The sequence below is a fragment of the Cetorhinus maximus genome, chromosome 15 (genome assembly GCF_964194155.1).
Source record: "Cetorhinus maximus chromosome 15, sCetMax3.hap1.1, whole genome shotgun sequence".
Lineage (NCBI taxonomy): Eukaryota > Metazoa > Chordata > Chondrichthyes > Lamniformes > Cetorhinidae > Cetorhinus > Cetorhinus maximus.
Window position 1 is genome coordinate 63,261,456 of NC_135893.1, and position 17,972 is coordinate 63,279,427.

Here is a 17,972-nt window from a genome sequence, read left to right on the forward strand (position 1 = left end):
GGGCTTATTCTCAGGCGTGGGAGGGGCTTATTCTAAGGTGTGGGAGGGGCTCTATTCTCTCAGGCGTGGGAGGGGCTTATTCTCAGGTGTGGGAGGGGCTCTATTCTCTCAGGTGTGGCAGGGGCTTTATTTCAAGGGGTGGGAGGGGTTTAGACTCAGGTGTGGGAGGGACATTAGACTCTCAGGTGTGGGAGGGGCTCCAATCTCAGGTGTGGGAGAGGCTCTATTCTCTCAGGTGTGGGAGGGGCTTCAGACTCAGGTGTGGGGGTGGTTCTATTCTCAGGTGAATTGGAAAGTGCTGATTTGTGTGTTTTGAACTCACGTCATTTCAAACTGGAAATCCCTAATTTTACCCAGTAAATGCCAGCCTCTATCAGGACGCTGCTGAGTTCCGGACAATCCCCCTGCCCTTGCTGACTGTCAGTCAGCCCCTGTGCATTTCAGTGACTTCCAGCCAGTTTCCTGGTTAACTTCTCCAGGGGCATCCGGACAGACTCGTTCTCTCTCTTTCTTCACATCTCTTTTGCCATCTTCTTTTCAAACTCTGCACAGCCTGCTCCATAACTTCTCTCAAAGTGTTTCTGTTCTTGTTTCCCCGTCTCCAATAGATCTGGCCTCCGGCATTTTCATAAAACGGCTCTGTAAACTTATGTTGTGTTTTGCAATCTCTCTCTGTCCTTTACTACCCCCTCCTCTTTCCTTTCTCCTCTCCTCGATCTCCTCCACCTCCACTCATCTATCTTTTCTCCTCCCCTACCTCTCTTCTTTCTCTCCTCTCTTCTCTCTTTCATTCTCTTCTCTTTCTCCTTCTCCCGGATTTCCTGATTGTTTTGTACCCGGTTCCTTTCTTTCCGTTCTCCCTGTCTCTCTGGAATTGCTATGGCCGCGATCAAAGCCTTGCAGCAGTGGTGCAAGAAGCAATGTCAGGGATATGGAAATGTGGAGATTACTAACATGACGACCTCGTGGCGGGATGGGCTCGCTTTCTGTGCGATTTTGCACCACTTCAGACCGGACCTCATGTAAGCCAGAAATTAACAGCAAATTACTTCTTTCCCCAAATGGGGGAAGGAGCAGATTATGTTTCTTCCTGTGTGTGTACGTGTTTCTCTGTGTGTGTGTTTTGTTAGAGGGAGGGAGGCGAGAGCAAACAGCCCCAAATTAAGTACAGAGGGGGAACCAGTTAACAGAACTGGACTCAGCCCCATTTCGACCCAATTACCCGCTCAAACCGCTGTTCCAAAAGTGGAAATGCGCCTTGATTTTTAATTAAATTTTGCTCTTGGCTTGCTTTAGGCACTGATATTAGGGATTAAACTCCCCAGGCGTCAGTACTTTGGGAATGGGGACGAGTATGCACCATCTATATTTGAACAGATGGGTAGGGGATCTGAATTTAAAAGCAGGAAAACGAGGAGGAATTCTCAGTTTCCTGAGTCGGATTTGGCCAGTTTGTGACATGCTGGGTTTGATGTGCCGGTGCTGATATTAAGTCAGATCAGAGGTGGGCGGCTATGTATCTTATATAAGCCCTTTTTCTGCTACTGTTCCCCGTTTGAGTTCTGGTTTTTTAGCGCCGGTTTCACGGGCTCCAGATGTTTCCGATCGAATATAGATTTTCTTCTCAGAGGCTGGCGTTCGCGCCAGTTGTGTTGCTAATGGTGAACAGCTGCAGCTGAGCAGGAAGGAATTCCGGAGAGGATCTGGACTGGGAATTCCTGACGTTGGGCAATTTCAGTAATATCTATAAAATCAGCATTTCCCAATGCTGCATTCCTTCATCAAACCCCCATCTTCCCGCAGCGCCTCTCGTAAATATGGATCCATGAAATGAGTTATTTAACTAGTGACAGCTGTTATCCAAACAGATGTGGCAGCTGTTTTTCTTTCCACACAGCAAGATCCCACAACAGACAGGGAAGCGATTGGAGGGAGAGGTTTTGGGGATTATGGTTGAGCCAAACCTTCTGAGGGCCAGGGCTGATCTGGGCATGTGGCGCTGGGGATTGGCATTTAGCACAGAGTGGAACAGGGGAAGGGACTGGAAACGGAGAGGGATTTTGGGATGGGGTGCTGGAGGTGGGAGGGCGATTTTGGGATGAGGTGCTGGAGGTGGGATGGTGATTTTGGGATGGGGTGCTGGAGGTGGGAGAGTGATTTTGGGATGAGGTGCTGGTGATGGGACGTTGATTTTGGGATGGGGTGCTGGAGGTGGGAGGGTGATTTTGGGATGAGGTGCTGGTGATGGGACGGTGATTTTGGGATGAGGTGCTGGTGATGGGATGGTGATTTTGGGATGAGGTGCTGGTGATGGGACGGTGATTTTGGGATGGGGTGCTGGTGATGGGACGGTGATTTTGGGATGAGGTGCTGGTGATGGGATGGTGATTTTGGGGTGAGGTGCTGGTGATGGGACGGTGATTTTGGGATGGGGTGCTGGAGATCGGGATTGATTTTGGGATGAGGTGCTGGAGATGGGAGAGTGATTTTGGGATGGGGTGCTGGAGATCGGGATTGATTTTGGGATGAGGTGCTGGAGATGGCGGAGTGATTTTGGGATTGGTGCAAATCAACAGTGGGAATGAGAGAGTGGGTCTTTGGGACAATGTGTGGGGAAGTGGAGGTGATTGAACAGGCCAATGAGAATTTATAATAGGCTTCAGCTCATTGGGCTGAACTTTTACTCCGGGTGGGGAGGGAGTTGATGGAGCACTGAGTTTGGTAAACACGGAAGATGGAGTTTCCCTCAGGTTGGGCCAAATTTCAAGGCGGGACCTGATTAACAATTCTTATCTTTGTTTTGCAGCCACAGCCAGCAGCTTGTGAGGTTGGCTGTCAGGTGCCTATGTCATCAGTATGTGAAGGAGAGAGGGATCGTAGGCTGGGGTTGGGGAATTTGAGGCCTTGAGGTAAAGGGGGGATCCGAGTGTCTGATCGCAGGGGTTTTCAAGGCAGCTATGTCAGATCTAGCAGGTAAAGTGAATGGCACTGACCTCCTGGCCTGACAGTCCTTGCCTTTCCTTCGGCTGCAGAGCTTCCTCCGGCATGGTATTCTGACCAGCCAGAGTTCAACTTGAAATCATGGGACAAATGAGGCTGTCAGCCTCATTAGAATATCTAAATTGCCAACTCACCTCCTGCGAGCTGATTGGTTGCCTGCACCGAACCTGCCTCTGTTAAAACTTGAAATGTGCGGGGTGGTGGTAGGCTGGTGCAAATTTTTAACACTTTAATCTTCCAACCAGCCAAACCTGCCTGCTCTTTGGGGTTAAAATTTCCTCTTTAAGTTTGAAATGACGCTGTGGATGGAAGCTTTCTCTGTTTAATTCCTTCTACTTTAGTGGAATTGTTAATGTATTTACTTTAAATGAATTAATTCCTCTGATTAAATTAGCTGATAATACAATCTCACTCCCACGTTCAGCAATTGTGCATTAAGATTTTCCTCGAGTGAATTCGAGGCCCATGTCTCTTCTTTCCTGGAGGTCACTGGAGTGCTCCTTGTGAGCATGGTTTCACTTCCTCTGCTGGTTGTGTTGCAGCTTTATCAATGAGCCCTGGTCTTTATTACTTGTCAGTGCCACTGTGCATTGAAGTAAATTGCGAAGAGGCTGGCGTGTCATCCTGGAGGGTGGGACATGACTGAAGCCAATGTTTAATTATTGTGGTTGAACTTCATGTACTGTCTAAAAATGAGAAGGGATTATTTTCAAAAATCGATGTTTTTTATGATGTTTGTGCAGCATCAGGAGTTGCTGGACCAGGGTCTGATCTCAAATCAACAGTTAACTGTGTTGCAAAGTGGCGCCTAGTGAGCACAGGGTCTAGGGCTGGCTATGATTGTCCACTGTAAAACCCACTGTGCCCATGCCTCCATCCTTCATTGACAAGTAGCCTGTTCAAGATCTTGGACTTGAGCATCAAGAGCTGCCAATGGATCGTAGGAACACAAGGACACAAAAAATTGGAGCAGAAGTTTGTCACATGGCCCGTCGGGTCTGCTCCACTATTCAATACGATCATGGCTGATCTTGAGCTTCAACTCTATTTTTCTGCCCACTCCCCATATCCCTCAATTTCCTAAGAGACCAAAAATCTTTCTATCTCAGCCTTAAATATATTCACTGATGGAGCATCCACAACCTTCTAGGGTGGAGAATTTCAAAGGTTCACAACCCTATGAGTGGAAAATTTCTCCTCATCTCAGTCCTAAATGATTGGCCCCTTATCCTGAGACTATGCCACTGTGTTTTAGATTCCCCAACCAGTGGAAACAACCTCTCAGTGCCCACCCTGCCAAATCCCTTCAGAATCTCGGTATGTTTCAATGAGATCACCTCTCATTCTTTTAGACTCCACAGAATATAGGCCCAATTTAGTCAGCCTCTTAACATAGGACAACCCTCTCATCCCAGGGGCCCGGTGAACCTTCGCTGTATCGCCTCCAATGCAAGTATATCCTTCCTTAAATATGGAGACCAAAGCTGCACACATTATTGCAGATGCGGTCTCACAAAAGCCCTGTACAATTATAACAAGACTTCCTTATTCTTGTACTCCAATCAAGGCCAACATGCCATTTGTCTTCCTAATTGCTTGCTGTACCTGTTTGCTAACTTTCTGCTTTCCTTGTACAAGTATGCCCAAGTCTCTCCAAACATCAATATTTATAGGTTTGAGGCCTTTTAAAAAAATATTCTGCTTTCCTATTCTCATGATCAAGATGAATAAGCTTCACACTTCCCTACATTATACTCCATCTGTCACCTTGTTGCCCACTCACTTAACCTGTCTCCATCCTTGCAGCCTCTCTGTGCCCTCCTCACGACTTACATTCCCATCTAGCTTTGTATCATCAGAAAACTTAGATACCTTATTCTCGGAGCCTATTCAGCCCCTTGAACCCCTTCTGTCATTCAATCTGATCATGGCTGTTGAACTATAACCTGGAACAGGCTAGTGCTCTTTAATGCATTGGGATGCTGCTGACTCCAGACTCCAAATGAGCGGGGAATTGAGTGAGCAGAGAGGAAATGGATTCAATGGATGTAATTGGCCTAGGACCAATCGTTGGGCTTGGAGGGGAAACACACCCATGTCCTACCTACTGAGAGAAAAATAACAAAAGAAGTTTGTTAGAACAGCTAGTTATTACAGACAGCACCGAGGCGAGTGCCAAGAACATGATGTTGTGTCACTGTAATACAGCACCTCTTTGATTCAGATGGTATCCCATATTTTAAACATAATCCTACCACAGCACAAGAAACATTTAGGAAATAAGATTGCTGCAGTACTTCTCTCATCCAAAATTCTAATGCTGGTGACCTAACTTGGAGCAAGACCCATTACCCTTGGGTCCACTGATCTGTGTTGGCCCCTGGTCCAGAAAATGCCTGTCCAACCGACCCTTTGTAACATAAAAACATCTGATTGACTCATTGTCAGAGATACAAAAACTAATTTCTCTGCCTGTGTTCCTATCTGTCTATGTCCCCTTCTCTTTCTGCCTTTCTCTCTCTCTCTCTTTGCTCCCCTCTCTCTCTGCTTCCCCTCTCTTCCTATTCTTCTCCATCTCTCTGTCTCCCTTCCCCTGTCTATCTTTGCCTCTGTTTCACTCTTTGTTTCCCCCTCTCTCCCTATTCCTCTCCATATCTCTGTCCTGTCTTTTTGCATCTGTTTTACTCTCTTTACCCCTCTCCCTCTCTCTCCCTTTTCCCCCTCCCTCTCCCTCGCCTCTCTCTGCCTCAGCCCTTGTGTTTCTCTGCCTTTGTGTCAGTGTGTCTTCCTCTCTCTCTCTGCCTCTCCTTCTCCTGTCTCCCTCTGTACCTCAAACCTGAATCTTTACTGGATAATTTAGAAGTAACTAACAGTATATAAACTGGACAGACAGTGCATGTGATAAATGTAAAGACTGATTCACTATTGTAACCAACCCACTCACTAAATGCTGTACCATGTTTGCCAAGGGGACTAAAGCCTTTGAGTAGGATTTCATTCCTGTTGTGATATTGACCAAGTAAATCCAGATCAGTCTCTTGAACACTAAAGTGAAGTTGGATGGTCTGCCTGTTTTGGGATCCAATGATCAGTGCTGCTGGTCTCCTCCCCACCCTGCTCACTGCAAGTGAACTTAACTAAAGTGAGAAGTGGTTTTTCAATGGCTGAGTTTGTTGAAGCTGCAACTTCCGAGGGTGCTCTCCCAGCACATGGAGTTGCAGTGCCTGTGATGTGCCAGGCAGCTGCCTGCACCAAAGATGCTGCAGATGAACCTCAGGCTGAAAAAGATTAGACCTTGAAGTTGAAACTGCAAACAATCCTATATCCTCTTCTCTTTAAAAAAAAAACTGCCTTTTTTGATTAAAATGGTAATATAGAAATAGATTGTGTGTCAGACAATTAAGGCACAAGACTGAAATGGTTCCTGAGTTAACCATTCCAAGGTGTGACTATAATGCTCAAGAAAGCAGCATTTTTCTGATCTGATAGGAGAATGGCAGGTATTTGGACAATTTAGATGGACAGTGTGCTGTTTTACTCTGTATCTAATCCAGGTTGGGAGCATGTGATGGGACAATGTACAGCACAGTTTCCTCTTTGTCTATACAGTGCTGTGAGGCACAGGGTAGAGATGGCAAGTAGGAGGCAGTGAAGGTTCAGGAGAGGGGTGACAAATGGGAGGCGGCAATGGTTCAGGAGAGGGGTGACAAGTGGGAGGCGGCAAGGGTTCAGGAGAGGGGTGACAAGTGGGAGGCGGTGAGGGTTCAGGAGAGGGGTGACAATTGGGAAGCAGCGAGGGTTTAGGAGAGGGGTGACAAGTGGGAGGCGGCGAAGGTTCAGGAGAGGGGTGACAAGTGGGAGGCGGCGAGGGTTCAGGAGAGGGGTGAAAAGTGGGAGGCGGCGAGGGTTCAGGAGAGGGGTGACAATTGGGAAGCAGCGAGGGTTTAGGAGAGGGGTGACAAGTGGGAGGCGGCGAGGGTTCAGGAGAGGGGTGACAAGTGGGAGGTGACGAGGGTTCAGGAGAGGGGTGAAAAGCGGGAAGCAACGAGGGTTTAGGAGAGGGGTGACAAGTGGGAGGCGGCGAGGGTTCAGGAGAGGGGTGACAAGTGGCAGGCGGTGAGGGTTCAGGAGAGGGGTGACAAGTGGGAGGCGGTGAGGGTTCAGGAGAGGGGTGACAAGTGGGAAGCAGCGAGGGTTCAGGAGAGGGGTGACAACTGGGAAGCAGTGAGGGTTCAGGAGAGGGGTGACAAGTGGGAAGCAGCGAGGGTTCAGGAGAGGGGTGACAACTGGGAAGTAGCGAGGGTTCAGGAGAGGGGTGACAACTGGGAAGCAGCGAGGGTTCAGGAGAGGGGTGACGAGTGGGAAATGGTGAGAGTTTGGGCCAGTGGCGACAGGATGGTGCAGACAAAGCACAAATTGCTATTTCCACCAGCTAACTGGCACACAGTAATGGCACTAGCAGTGGGAGAAACTGTGCATATGCCAGCAGATGCAATGGGTGCTGAGTGCGTCTGCACAACTGTTCCTGTCTGGAATTAGGAGTTACAGTGTTTCTCAATTCATTATAATGAGTTGGGAAGCTCATTAGATCCAGTCCTTCTCACAGATTCCGGTCCCTGTTTTAAACTACTTTTTAATCTCTAGAAAGTAGCTGTGGCAATGACTATCAGGTGGTATTAATGTGGAACTGGAGATTATCTGAGCTGCCATATAATCCTAATACTTATAAAGGGAGGATTCTGGGCACATACTAGCATCCAGGTTCTACCCTCCTGTTCTGTATTTGAGAATCTGAAATAGTTTGGATGCTAGGGTTGCTAACTCTGCTTGGTCATATTCCTGGTGTTTCATCACATGACCTCCCACCTCCAATCACCCCTTCTCAGTCAAACATCCTTTCTTGCATCTCCAACATCATTCTGACTAATAAACAAAAGTGTTAAAAGATAATTGAAGAAAAATGCATGAGATTTTTCATTCTCCTCTATGATTTATTCCCCCCCTTCTAGTTTTTCTGGAAACAGTTTTCAGGAAATTAATCTTTACTTCCTGCATACCCCAGGGCAATCCTGGAGGGTTGGCAACATTTGCTGGGAATGGATGCTCAGCAGAGGATTTCTCTCCTTTACCTCTGACCATCCTTCACCACCACCCCACATAACCCCCTGGTACTCCAGTTATATCACTAATGGCTAATGTTTTAACTCTCTTAACAGAGTGAGTCTCCATGATCTTATTGCAGGCCAAAGTCTGCAGAAAGATCCCAGACTATTTTGGTTCAGCAATTTTCAAAGTATTATAGAGTTGAAGGAATAAGCAATGCCCAGAGATGTTCCACTGTAATGGAAGTGATGTGATAATTCAGGTAAATAGGATTTTCATTTGTTTTTATAACAGCTGCCCCATGGGTCATGCTGTGTTCACTTGGAGATGTTTGGGTTAACATTCCAGGTGTTCCGCTCTCACAAATAGTTTGAGGTGGGAAAGAAGCACATTCATTCAAATGTGCATCAATAAATCAACATAAGACTAGCCTGAATAAATGGCCTAGAGTTCTACTGAGAGGTTTTAGCAGTGGAACTCTGCACTCCAGATGTGGAAGACTATTTGTCCAAGGAGGGCTTCACACACAACACCAGATATGCCCTCTGCTAACATCCATTTTTGTGCAGCTTTCAATGGGGTAGGGGGTATTCACTGAGGAGTTTATTTCTTCTCTTTCAGTTCCTCCGCCCACCATCTCCTAAACCCAATGTCACACAGGGGGGTGTGTTTTCTTACCCTCAGAGTGATTGTCTCAATTTAAATAATTCCAGCAGCAAGCTTTTTTGTAAATTTAGAAATAAGGAAGGTTACTTATTATCACACAATTGCCCTGGAAGTTTAAAATGCAACATCTCACTCGCTCAACTTACACATGCTATCACTCACACAAAGATTAAATACAGATGAGGAAAAGAACAATACAATTACAATTTCTGATCGTCTCAGTCTCTTTTTTGTGGCAGGCCTGTAGTTTCTTAGATGAGTTGATGCTTCAGTTGAAGTGAAGGTCTTATAAAGTAGAGCATTCTCAGTAAGCTGCGAGGTTTCTTATAGTTGAATTTACAGGATGTTGGTTCTCAAATGAACTTGAAGTTGGAACAGGTTGGGGAGAATCCTCCCACTTTCAAGGTATAGCTGTTTATTACATTTGGCAGCATAATTGATTTGCAGCTGGTTTGATGGCTTCCTGATGTCTGCAGAACAACTACTTGCTGTTTTAAAAGCAAGCAAAGTCCTTTTCCACATACAAAAACAAAAATACCCGGAAAAACTCAGCAGGTCTGACAGCATCTGCGGAGAGGAACACAGTTAACGTTTCGAGTGCGTGTGACTCTTCACCAGAACTAAGGAAAAATAGAAATATAAGCTGGTTTAAGGGGGAGTGGGACAGGTAGAGCTGGATAGAGGGCCAGTAATACTACCCAGCTCTACCTGTCCCATCCCCCCTTAAACCAGCTTATATTTCACCTCTTTTCTATTTTTCCTTAGTTCTGGTGAAGAGCCATACGGACTTGAAACATTAACTGTGTTCCTCTCCACAGATGCTGTCAGACCTGCTGAGTTTTTCCAGCTATTTTTATTTTTGTTTTGGATTTCCAACATCCGCAGTTTTTTTGCTTTTATCCTTTTCCACATAAGGTGGGTGGCCAGGTTGATTATATATCTTGTGTGATGACTTTCACACCTTGAGAGTTTGTGACAGCCAGTGTCTTTGTATCTGAATGACCCATTCAATTTGAAATTACTCTTTTGAATTTGTTTCAGGAAAAGGTATTGAGTTCCTTTTGTTCCTTCTTGAGACAGGGGAGTATTTCAATTCACAAGAGAAGTCAGGTGATCCTCAAGCAGTCATCTTTTTGTTGCCTTTTGTGTTTTTTTTTGAAGATATGAAGTATTGACTGAAAGTTCACGATATACTGGAACATGGGCCTCATTCTAGCATTTTGAAATTATCAGTGGTGAGTGGCTAATTCAGCCCCAAGATGGCCTGATTCTGTGTGCCTTGATCTTGCACTCCACCCCCGCCCCCGACACTTCCTGCAAAGAGTAGTGGAAATCCTGAGCTATAATCTCCTTTAAGAAACTGTTGAGGCTGGGGGTCAATTAAAAATGTTAAAATTGACCTTTTTGTTAGACAAGGGTATTAAGAGTCATGGAATCAAGGGCGAATAGATGGAGTTAAGATATAAATCAGCTGTGATCTAATTATATGGCGGAACAAGCTAGAAAGGCCGACTGCCTTCCTCCTGTTCTATGTTCCCACTTCAGTGGCAGGCTGACCATACTATGAAAGATAGTTCAATGCTGCCTTAGACTTTCTTTCAAGTTTGACCATAAAAGCCACTCCTTGAAAGCAGTAACAAGTTTTCTTGAGGGGGGAGAAGCTCGTTAAAAGGAGCATTGCATCTATTTAATCCACCCCGAGTTTTTAAATGAACAGATGGAGATGGATTACACTGAGCTAGCATTCATCCTGTGTGAAATCTGTGGGCTGTAATTAAAATTCTTCATTCCCCACATTCCCAGAACTTGCATAGTTCTGTCCTATGGGGAATGTCCTTTTGTAAAAGAAAAGGGACTTCTCAGGACTGATGTTTACAAGGATTCCTATTATAGTTTAGTTAACTGCTGCCTGAAAGAGTGTCAGTAAAATACAGGCGACCCAGAAAGAAGGAACTTTAATTAATCCAGCACCCTTCACCATCTCATGACGTCCCAAAGCTTCACAGCCAGTGAGGCACTTTATTTACGCGTAGTCACTATTTGTAATGTAGGACATGCGGCAGTCAATTTGTACATAGCAAGATCCCACAGATGCCAATGTTTTGCTATTGTGATGTTGGATGAGGGACAAATATTGGTCAGGGTGCCAGGGAGAACTTCCTTGCCCTTCTTTGAAAGGCAGCATTGAATTACAAAGGATCATTGCAAAATGTGTTTAATACATGTTTCTGCATAGTTTGTTTCAGTCTTGGGTTGCTATGGTTACCTTGCCTACAGTAACTCCAGTCAGAGTTGTCGGACCATTGTGTCATGTTGTGCAGTCACAATGCATCTTTTGAATAGGTTTTTGTTTTTATTCATTCTGTGTCCCTGTCATTTTATATTAACCACCCTCTCCTCATGTCCTTTCTACAAAATTCAGCTGAGGTGTAAATTCAACAACACCATATAGCCACACCTAATTTACGCTAAAACATCCTTTTACAAACAAGGACCACTTAAAGAACTCTGGTGCCTATTATTTGCATTGGTTCCTTACACCATTGGTTAATGATTAATGGAAATATTTAACAATAGCATTTCTTTTCCTTTCTCCCCTTTCAGACGTTTGTTTTTCAACCTCAAATATCCAAAAGACAAAATATATTCTTAAAAGTGATGGGCAAAAGAGATTGAAACATTTCAAAGAGTGACTTTAGAAATGTGATGACTTGTTCAGCCAAACAAAGCTGCCATACGACGCACAGGAAGATCCCACAAAAAAATACATTGAGATGACTGACCTGCTCCTCTGATGCTGGTTGAGGGACAATTATTGTTCACATGACCAATTTTGAACCATTCTTGGAATAGGCAGATGTGCCTCAGATCAATGTTTAATCTGAAGGTTGATTTAGGAATGCCAACTCTGCTTGAATGTATTTCTGGAGATTTTATCGCATGACTTCCTGCCTCTAACTACCCTCCCCCCACAGTCTGGCCATTGTTCACTTGACACATCCATCCTCATGCCCTTCTCTCCCCCACAATGAATGGAAAGCAACCAGGCATGGTGTTACCCCATTGGATGATTGTTGATTGCCAGTCTTAACTCCTTTATTCTAAAATGAAATTCATCATAAAATGAACAATAAACAGGTGTGGCTTGCAGCACTGCCATGGAGATTAGTCTTTAACGCCTGGAGGCTCCACTGTAATCATGGAAAGTTTATAACTCAAGTTGACATCTGTTGATGTTGAAGCACTTCTTTAGTACTGCACTCTAGTCTCAGTTCAGATTATGCCCTTAAGTTTTAGAGTGGGGCTTCAACTCACTTCTGACTCAAAAGGCCAGCCAAGTTGGTGCAACTGCCTGGCTCCTCACCGGGTACTTACTACTAACAACTGAGGCATGGTGAGGGTGGTGGGTGCTGGGATCCATCAGGGACCTCCTGGTCCTGATTGCCATTTGGTGGCTATTGCTGGAAGGTGTATTGATGGATATTGTGAGAGAAGATGATCGGGCTTGGGTTCTAGAAAAACCTTGCTGACTAGGCCCTCCTGAATTGCAGAAGACAGGTGAGTAAATAAAACCCAGTGTTCACTTAGCAAAAATAATGATGGATTATCCTCAGCCACTGGAATAAAACATGGTGAAGGAAGAGGTGAAGTGTTCCTGTGAGTGGCTCTGTTGCTTGTCTCCCATTACGCTGAGAGGGGAAACTCCTAATTGTGATTATGTGCAGCTGGAGTTGGTGACCCTGAAGCAACCATTGGCCTTGTTGTAGCTAAAAACAAAGACCTTACTATAAATAGCCACCTGTGATGAGTCATGGATTGAGGTGATATTTCCTGCCATTGAATGCTGTCAATAGTACATACTTGCTTCAATGCTAGTTCCATAGTTTGCTTTGGGGTTGCTCATAATCCTGTTATTCTATTGTGCTAAACGCTCAATGAATGTGAATCTGGTTTGCAGCTCTCTGTGATGCCATGATCCATTCTGCAGCTTAAGACGGGCAAGTGACCTTTGATCAGTGCCACTTTCAGTGCCACTGCATGGCAGCAAGAGGAGGTACATGAGGCTGGCATGGATTAATGTGTCTTCCCCCTTAACCCTTCCCCTGGTCCCCTTCTATCCAGAGGACTTCAGTGAAGTGTAATGACGGATGTGTGAGCGTGGAAAGCACCCAGTGACACAATTATTCATTCAGACCTTTCACATATGGCATGGCTGTGGCTGGAGGCAGTATCATTAAGAACATGGGGACGTTTCCAGGTGATGAATTAAGAATATCACACCATGTGTATTGGCTGAAGTGTCTTTATTCTTAAAGAAAGAATTTTGTATTTATATAGAATCTATCAGGACTTGGAATGTCCCAATGTGCTTTACAGCCAATTCATTACCTTTTGTAATGTAATCACTCAGCCTTTGAGCCACGGTTGATGCCAATATCCCACTGAGAGCACTGACTTTTTGTGGGAAAGTCACTCCCTGTTTGGTTTGTGCCTCCTGCCCCAAAGAATACTCCTGATGTTTGTGCGGAGCAGGAGGTGTAAGGGTTGGAACCTCCCAACACTGGCCAGAATTTTGACCTTGATGGGTGGGCGGGCCCGCCCAACCGGCTTGGCGGCAGGCAGGCAGCTGAACTCTGCCACAGAAACGGGGCCAGCCGCCATTTTGAGTGGGCGGGCCAATTAAGGCCACCCAGCGGCCTGCCCGACAAGAAGCACTATGCGCTTTCTGTGTGAGGGGGGTGGAGGGATTCCTCATCTGTCAAAGTGCGCTCTTTTGCACATGCGCGCAAAGGAGCACACTGCTCCCTGAGACTAAGTGCTGTCTCAGGGAGAGCGCTGAATGTTTAAAAAACTTTAAAAATAGAGAAAGAAAAACATTATTAACATGTCCCCCTCATGTGACACTGTCACACGAGATGGGACATTTTAATAAATATGAGTGAAACTTTAATAAACTTTTAAAAAACTGAGATGAAACCTCATCCCGCCAGTGAATGAAGTTTTATCTGTTTTCAGAAGACCGCTGGGCCTCCTGGCCTGCCCACCAGCCTTAAGCTTGGACGGGCAGGTCTTTCAATGAGCTTAATGATCCTGTCAATGGCCTCAATTGGCCATTGACAGGTCGGCGGGTGAACAGCTGATTTCACTGTCCGCCCGCCTTCCTAAAAATTTAAATGGACTGGGATGACGTTGGGGGGTTCCTCCCAATGTCATCCCATGTCATTTTCCCGTCAGCGAGCGGGCCTTGCCCCCAAATTGCCGACGGGAAAATTCTGGCCACTCTGTGCCATTCAGCTGTACACCTGCTGGGTGCCTGTGTGCTGAATGTGATGGAAGTGGAATTACATTGGTGGATGAGTAATGAGTGCCTGGTGATGTATTGTGTCCATGCTACGCATTCATACACCCTATAATAGGCTCATCTGTTTTCATTTTGATGTAATCCTTGGCCAGACTCTGGGATGTGCGGTGAGATCCGGTTAGGGGCCAGTAACATTTTGTTTAAAGTAGATAAAGGTTGAGATTCAGGACACTTGCTTTTGGAATAAAGCCAGAAGATTCCGCGAGTTTTGAACAAACAAAAAACAATACTTACCAGACAAGTTCCGAAAGATAAAACAATTTACGATTTGTACCTGATACTCTAACATTCAGGGTCAGTGTAATGTACATGTGAATTAACAAGTGAACACACCACACTACAGAGTAAATGACAGATGCAACTAAGATAGAGTCCATGGATTTCTCAAGCACCCACCCAGATGTCAGTTGAAACCAAGTCAAACAATCTCGTTGAAACTCTGTCTCACTAGGGATACCCAGCTTCACCTTTGAAGATCTCTCTCCTTAGAATTCTCTCCAAATGTCGTTCCCACTCGGATGGCTTTAACAATGGCCCACCTCGCAGGGTTTCAATCGTGCCTTCTGAGATTCCTTCTCTCTGGATTCCTGAGTCTGCACTCCAGCCTCTACTTACTCGCATAATTTCAGGTCTTTCCTAGACTGCTAGCTTCACTGAGCTGGCACTGCCCCTGAGTTTCTCCGAATTCCTGTCTCCCGGCTGTATCCATTCATATATGACTCCAAGGGCTTCCACTGAAACCCTCTTTGATTACCAAGGCTTCCCCTGAGCCCTGTCTGGAATACTTCTTGGCTAGCTGACTGCCTCAAACTGACTGCCTCAAGAAGAGATGTTCACTGACCCTTGAACTCATCTGGGGACCAATCAAAACACTCCCAGAGGGTCCCACCTTTGTTACTAGACAGGGACCAATATAATAAGCATTGGAACATCCTGTACCTAAATGTTATAGATTCCTCCGATGGCTAATTTAGCACCTAGGGACACACAGATCAATGGATTTTATGACAGTTTGCTATTGGCCTGTTGTGCGTGTCACAATTCTAGTGTATAATTTTGGATAATTCAAACATTGCATACTCCCAAGATCAATTGGGTATGTTACTTAATCAGGCTGGATATTAGCTTCTAATTTCAAAGCTGTGCAGCCTACATCCTAACTCCCACCCTGTCCTATTTCTGCTCACTGAACTACATTGGCTCCCAGCCCAACAATGCCTCAAATCTAGAATTCTTAACCTTCTTTTCAAATCCTTTGCTGGCCTTGCCCCTCTCAATCTCTGTAATCTCCTCCAGCCTTACAACCCTCCGAGATCACTGCATTCCTCCAATTCTGGCCACTTCAGTTGCCCTGATTTTCATTATTCTACTATAGGCAGCTGTGCCTTCAGCCATGTAGGCTCGAAACTTTGGAATTCCTTTTCAACCTTTCTCTCTCCTTGTATAACCTACCTATTTGATCTATTTGAACCTGTCCTAACATCTCCTTATTTTGTAAATTCACTTTTATATTCACTGTTGGGATTTGATGTTGCTGGCAAGGGTCCACCTCTAATTGCCCTTGAGAAATTGGTGATGAACCCCTTCTTAAATTGCAGCAGTTCATCTAGTACATCCACAGTGCTGTTAGGGAGGGAGTTGAGGATTTTGACACAGTGACAGTGCAGGAGTGGGAATATAGTTCCAAGTCAGAATGGTGAGTAACTTTTTAGGTTGTAGAAGCCATAGGTTTGGAAGGTGCTGTTAAAAAGCCTTGGTGAGTTGCTGCAGTGCATCTTGTAGATGGTACACACTGCTGCTACTGTGCACTGGTGGTGGAGGGAGTGAATGTTTAAGATGGTGGGGAGAATGAATGTTTAAGGTGGGGGATGAGATTGCCAATCAGGCAGGATGCTCTGTCTTCAATGGTTTTGAGCCTCTTGAGTGTTGTTGGAGCTGCACTCATCCAGACAAGTGGAGAGTATTCCACCACTCCTGACTTGCACCTTGTAGATGGTGGACAGGCTTTGGGGAGTCAGGAGGTGAGTTACTCACCACAGAATTCCCAGCCTCTGCCCTCTTGTAGCCAAAGCATTTATGTCCAGTTATGTTAACCCCCAGGATGTTGATGGTGGGGATTTCAATTAGAGATAGTCATTGTCTGGCACTTGTGTGGCATTAATTTCACTTGTCACTTATCAGCCCAAGCCTAAATGTTGTCCAGGTCTTGCTGCATGAGGGCATGGACTGCTTCAGTATCTGAGGAGTCGCGAATGGCGCTGAACATTGTGCAATCATCAGCGAACATCCCCACTTCTGACCTTATATTGGAGGAAGCTCTTCATTTATGGGATGTGGGTGTTACTGGAGAGGCCAGCTCATTCCTAATTGTCCTTGAGAAGGTGGTGGTGAGCTGCCTTTATAAATGCAACTAAGTGGCTTGCTAGACCATTTAAGAGGTCAGCTAAGAGTCACCCACATGGCTGTGGGTCTGGAATCACATGTAGACCAGACTGAACAAGGATGAAAGAGTTCTTTTTGTAACAGACATTAGTGAACTCAATGAGTTTTCACAATAATCCATTATTTTCATAGTTACAGATACTAGCTTTTTTTTCTAGATTTTGTTCAATTAATTAAATTTTAAATTCCTCATATGAGCATATGAACATACAAATTAGGAGCAGGAGTAGGCCATTCGGCCCCTTGAGCCAGCACCGCCATTCATTAAGATCATGGCTGATCTGATTTTAATCTCAACTCCACATTGCCACCTACCCCCGATAACCTTTCACCCCCTTGCTAATCAAGAATCTATCTACCTCTGCCTTTAAGATATTCAAAGACTCTGCTTCCAAAGTTTCAAAGATTCACGACCCTCTGAGTGGAAAAAAAAATCACCTCATCTGGTATAAATGGGCGACCCCTTATTTTTGAACAGTGACCCCAAGTTCTAGATTTTTCCACAAGAGTAAACATCCTCTCCACATGCACTCTGTCAAGACCCCTCAGGATCTTATGTTTCATTCAAGTCACCTCTTACTCTTCTAAACTCCAGCAGATACAACTCTAGCCTGTCCAACCTTTCCTCATAAGACAACCTGCCCATTCCAGGCATTAGTCTCGTAAACCTCTGAACTGCTTCCAACACATTTACACCCTTCCTTAAAGAAGGAGACCAATACTGTACACAATACTCCAGATGTGGTCTCACCAATGCCCTGTATAACTGAAGCATAACATCTCTACTTTTGTATTCAATTCCCCTTGCAATAAATGATAACATTCTATTAGCTTTCCTAATTATTTGCTGTACCTGCATACTAGCCTTTTGTGATTCAGCTGCCATGGTGGGATTTTGAATCATACCTATAGGTTATTAGTCCAGGTCTCTAGACTACTTGTCCAGTAACATAACCACTATGCTAGTGTACCCCTCATTGTGGGGATTCCTAATTGGCTCCTGTGAAGGACATTTTTACTATGTTGTTGGCCATATATAAATTTAAGCGATTGTTTATTCTTTTTCTGTTTCAATTACAGAGATTTTGATTCTCTTAAGAAAGAAGATGTCTATGAGAATAATAAGTTGGTAAGTAGCACATTCTGTATGAAAAGGAGGAACTGTTCTTGTTAAGTTTTCTTTCATGGATAGTTTTGTGTTGGATGCTTCTGGGCACATTTACATCCCCTGTGAAGCATTATGGGAAATGGAATGTTTCTCCACACCATTTCTGACTTCTGTGCTGGAAGTCCGCGGGTGCAAGTCTCTGTACGAATTTGAACACCTAATTTAGGCTGAGGCTTTAGTGTGATACTGTTTTGTTGGAGGTGCCATCTTTCCGGTGCAATGTTAATCCAA

General features: G+C 45.0%; 1 protein-coding gene across 1 annotated transcript in view; it reads left to right on the forward strand.

The window, feature by feature from the left end:
* Window positions 1–461: 461 nt before the first annotated feature.
* The window catches only part of micall2a (mical-like 2a), a 105,601-nt gene continuing 88,090 nt past the window's right edge, over window positions 462–17,972 (forward strand). Inside the window, exons 1-2 of the mRNA XM_078558563.1 lie at window positions 462–1,022; window positions 17,654–17,702. Coding sequence (XP_078414689.1) covers window positions 880–1,022; window positions 17,654–17,702 — 192 coding nt within the window. The 5' untranslated portion in view covers window positions 462–879. The remainder of the gene's footprint in view (window positions 1,023–17,653; window positions 17,703–17,972) is intronic.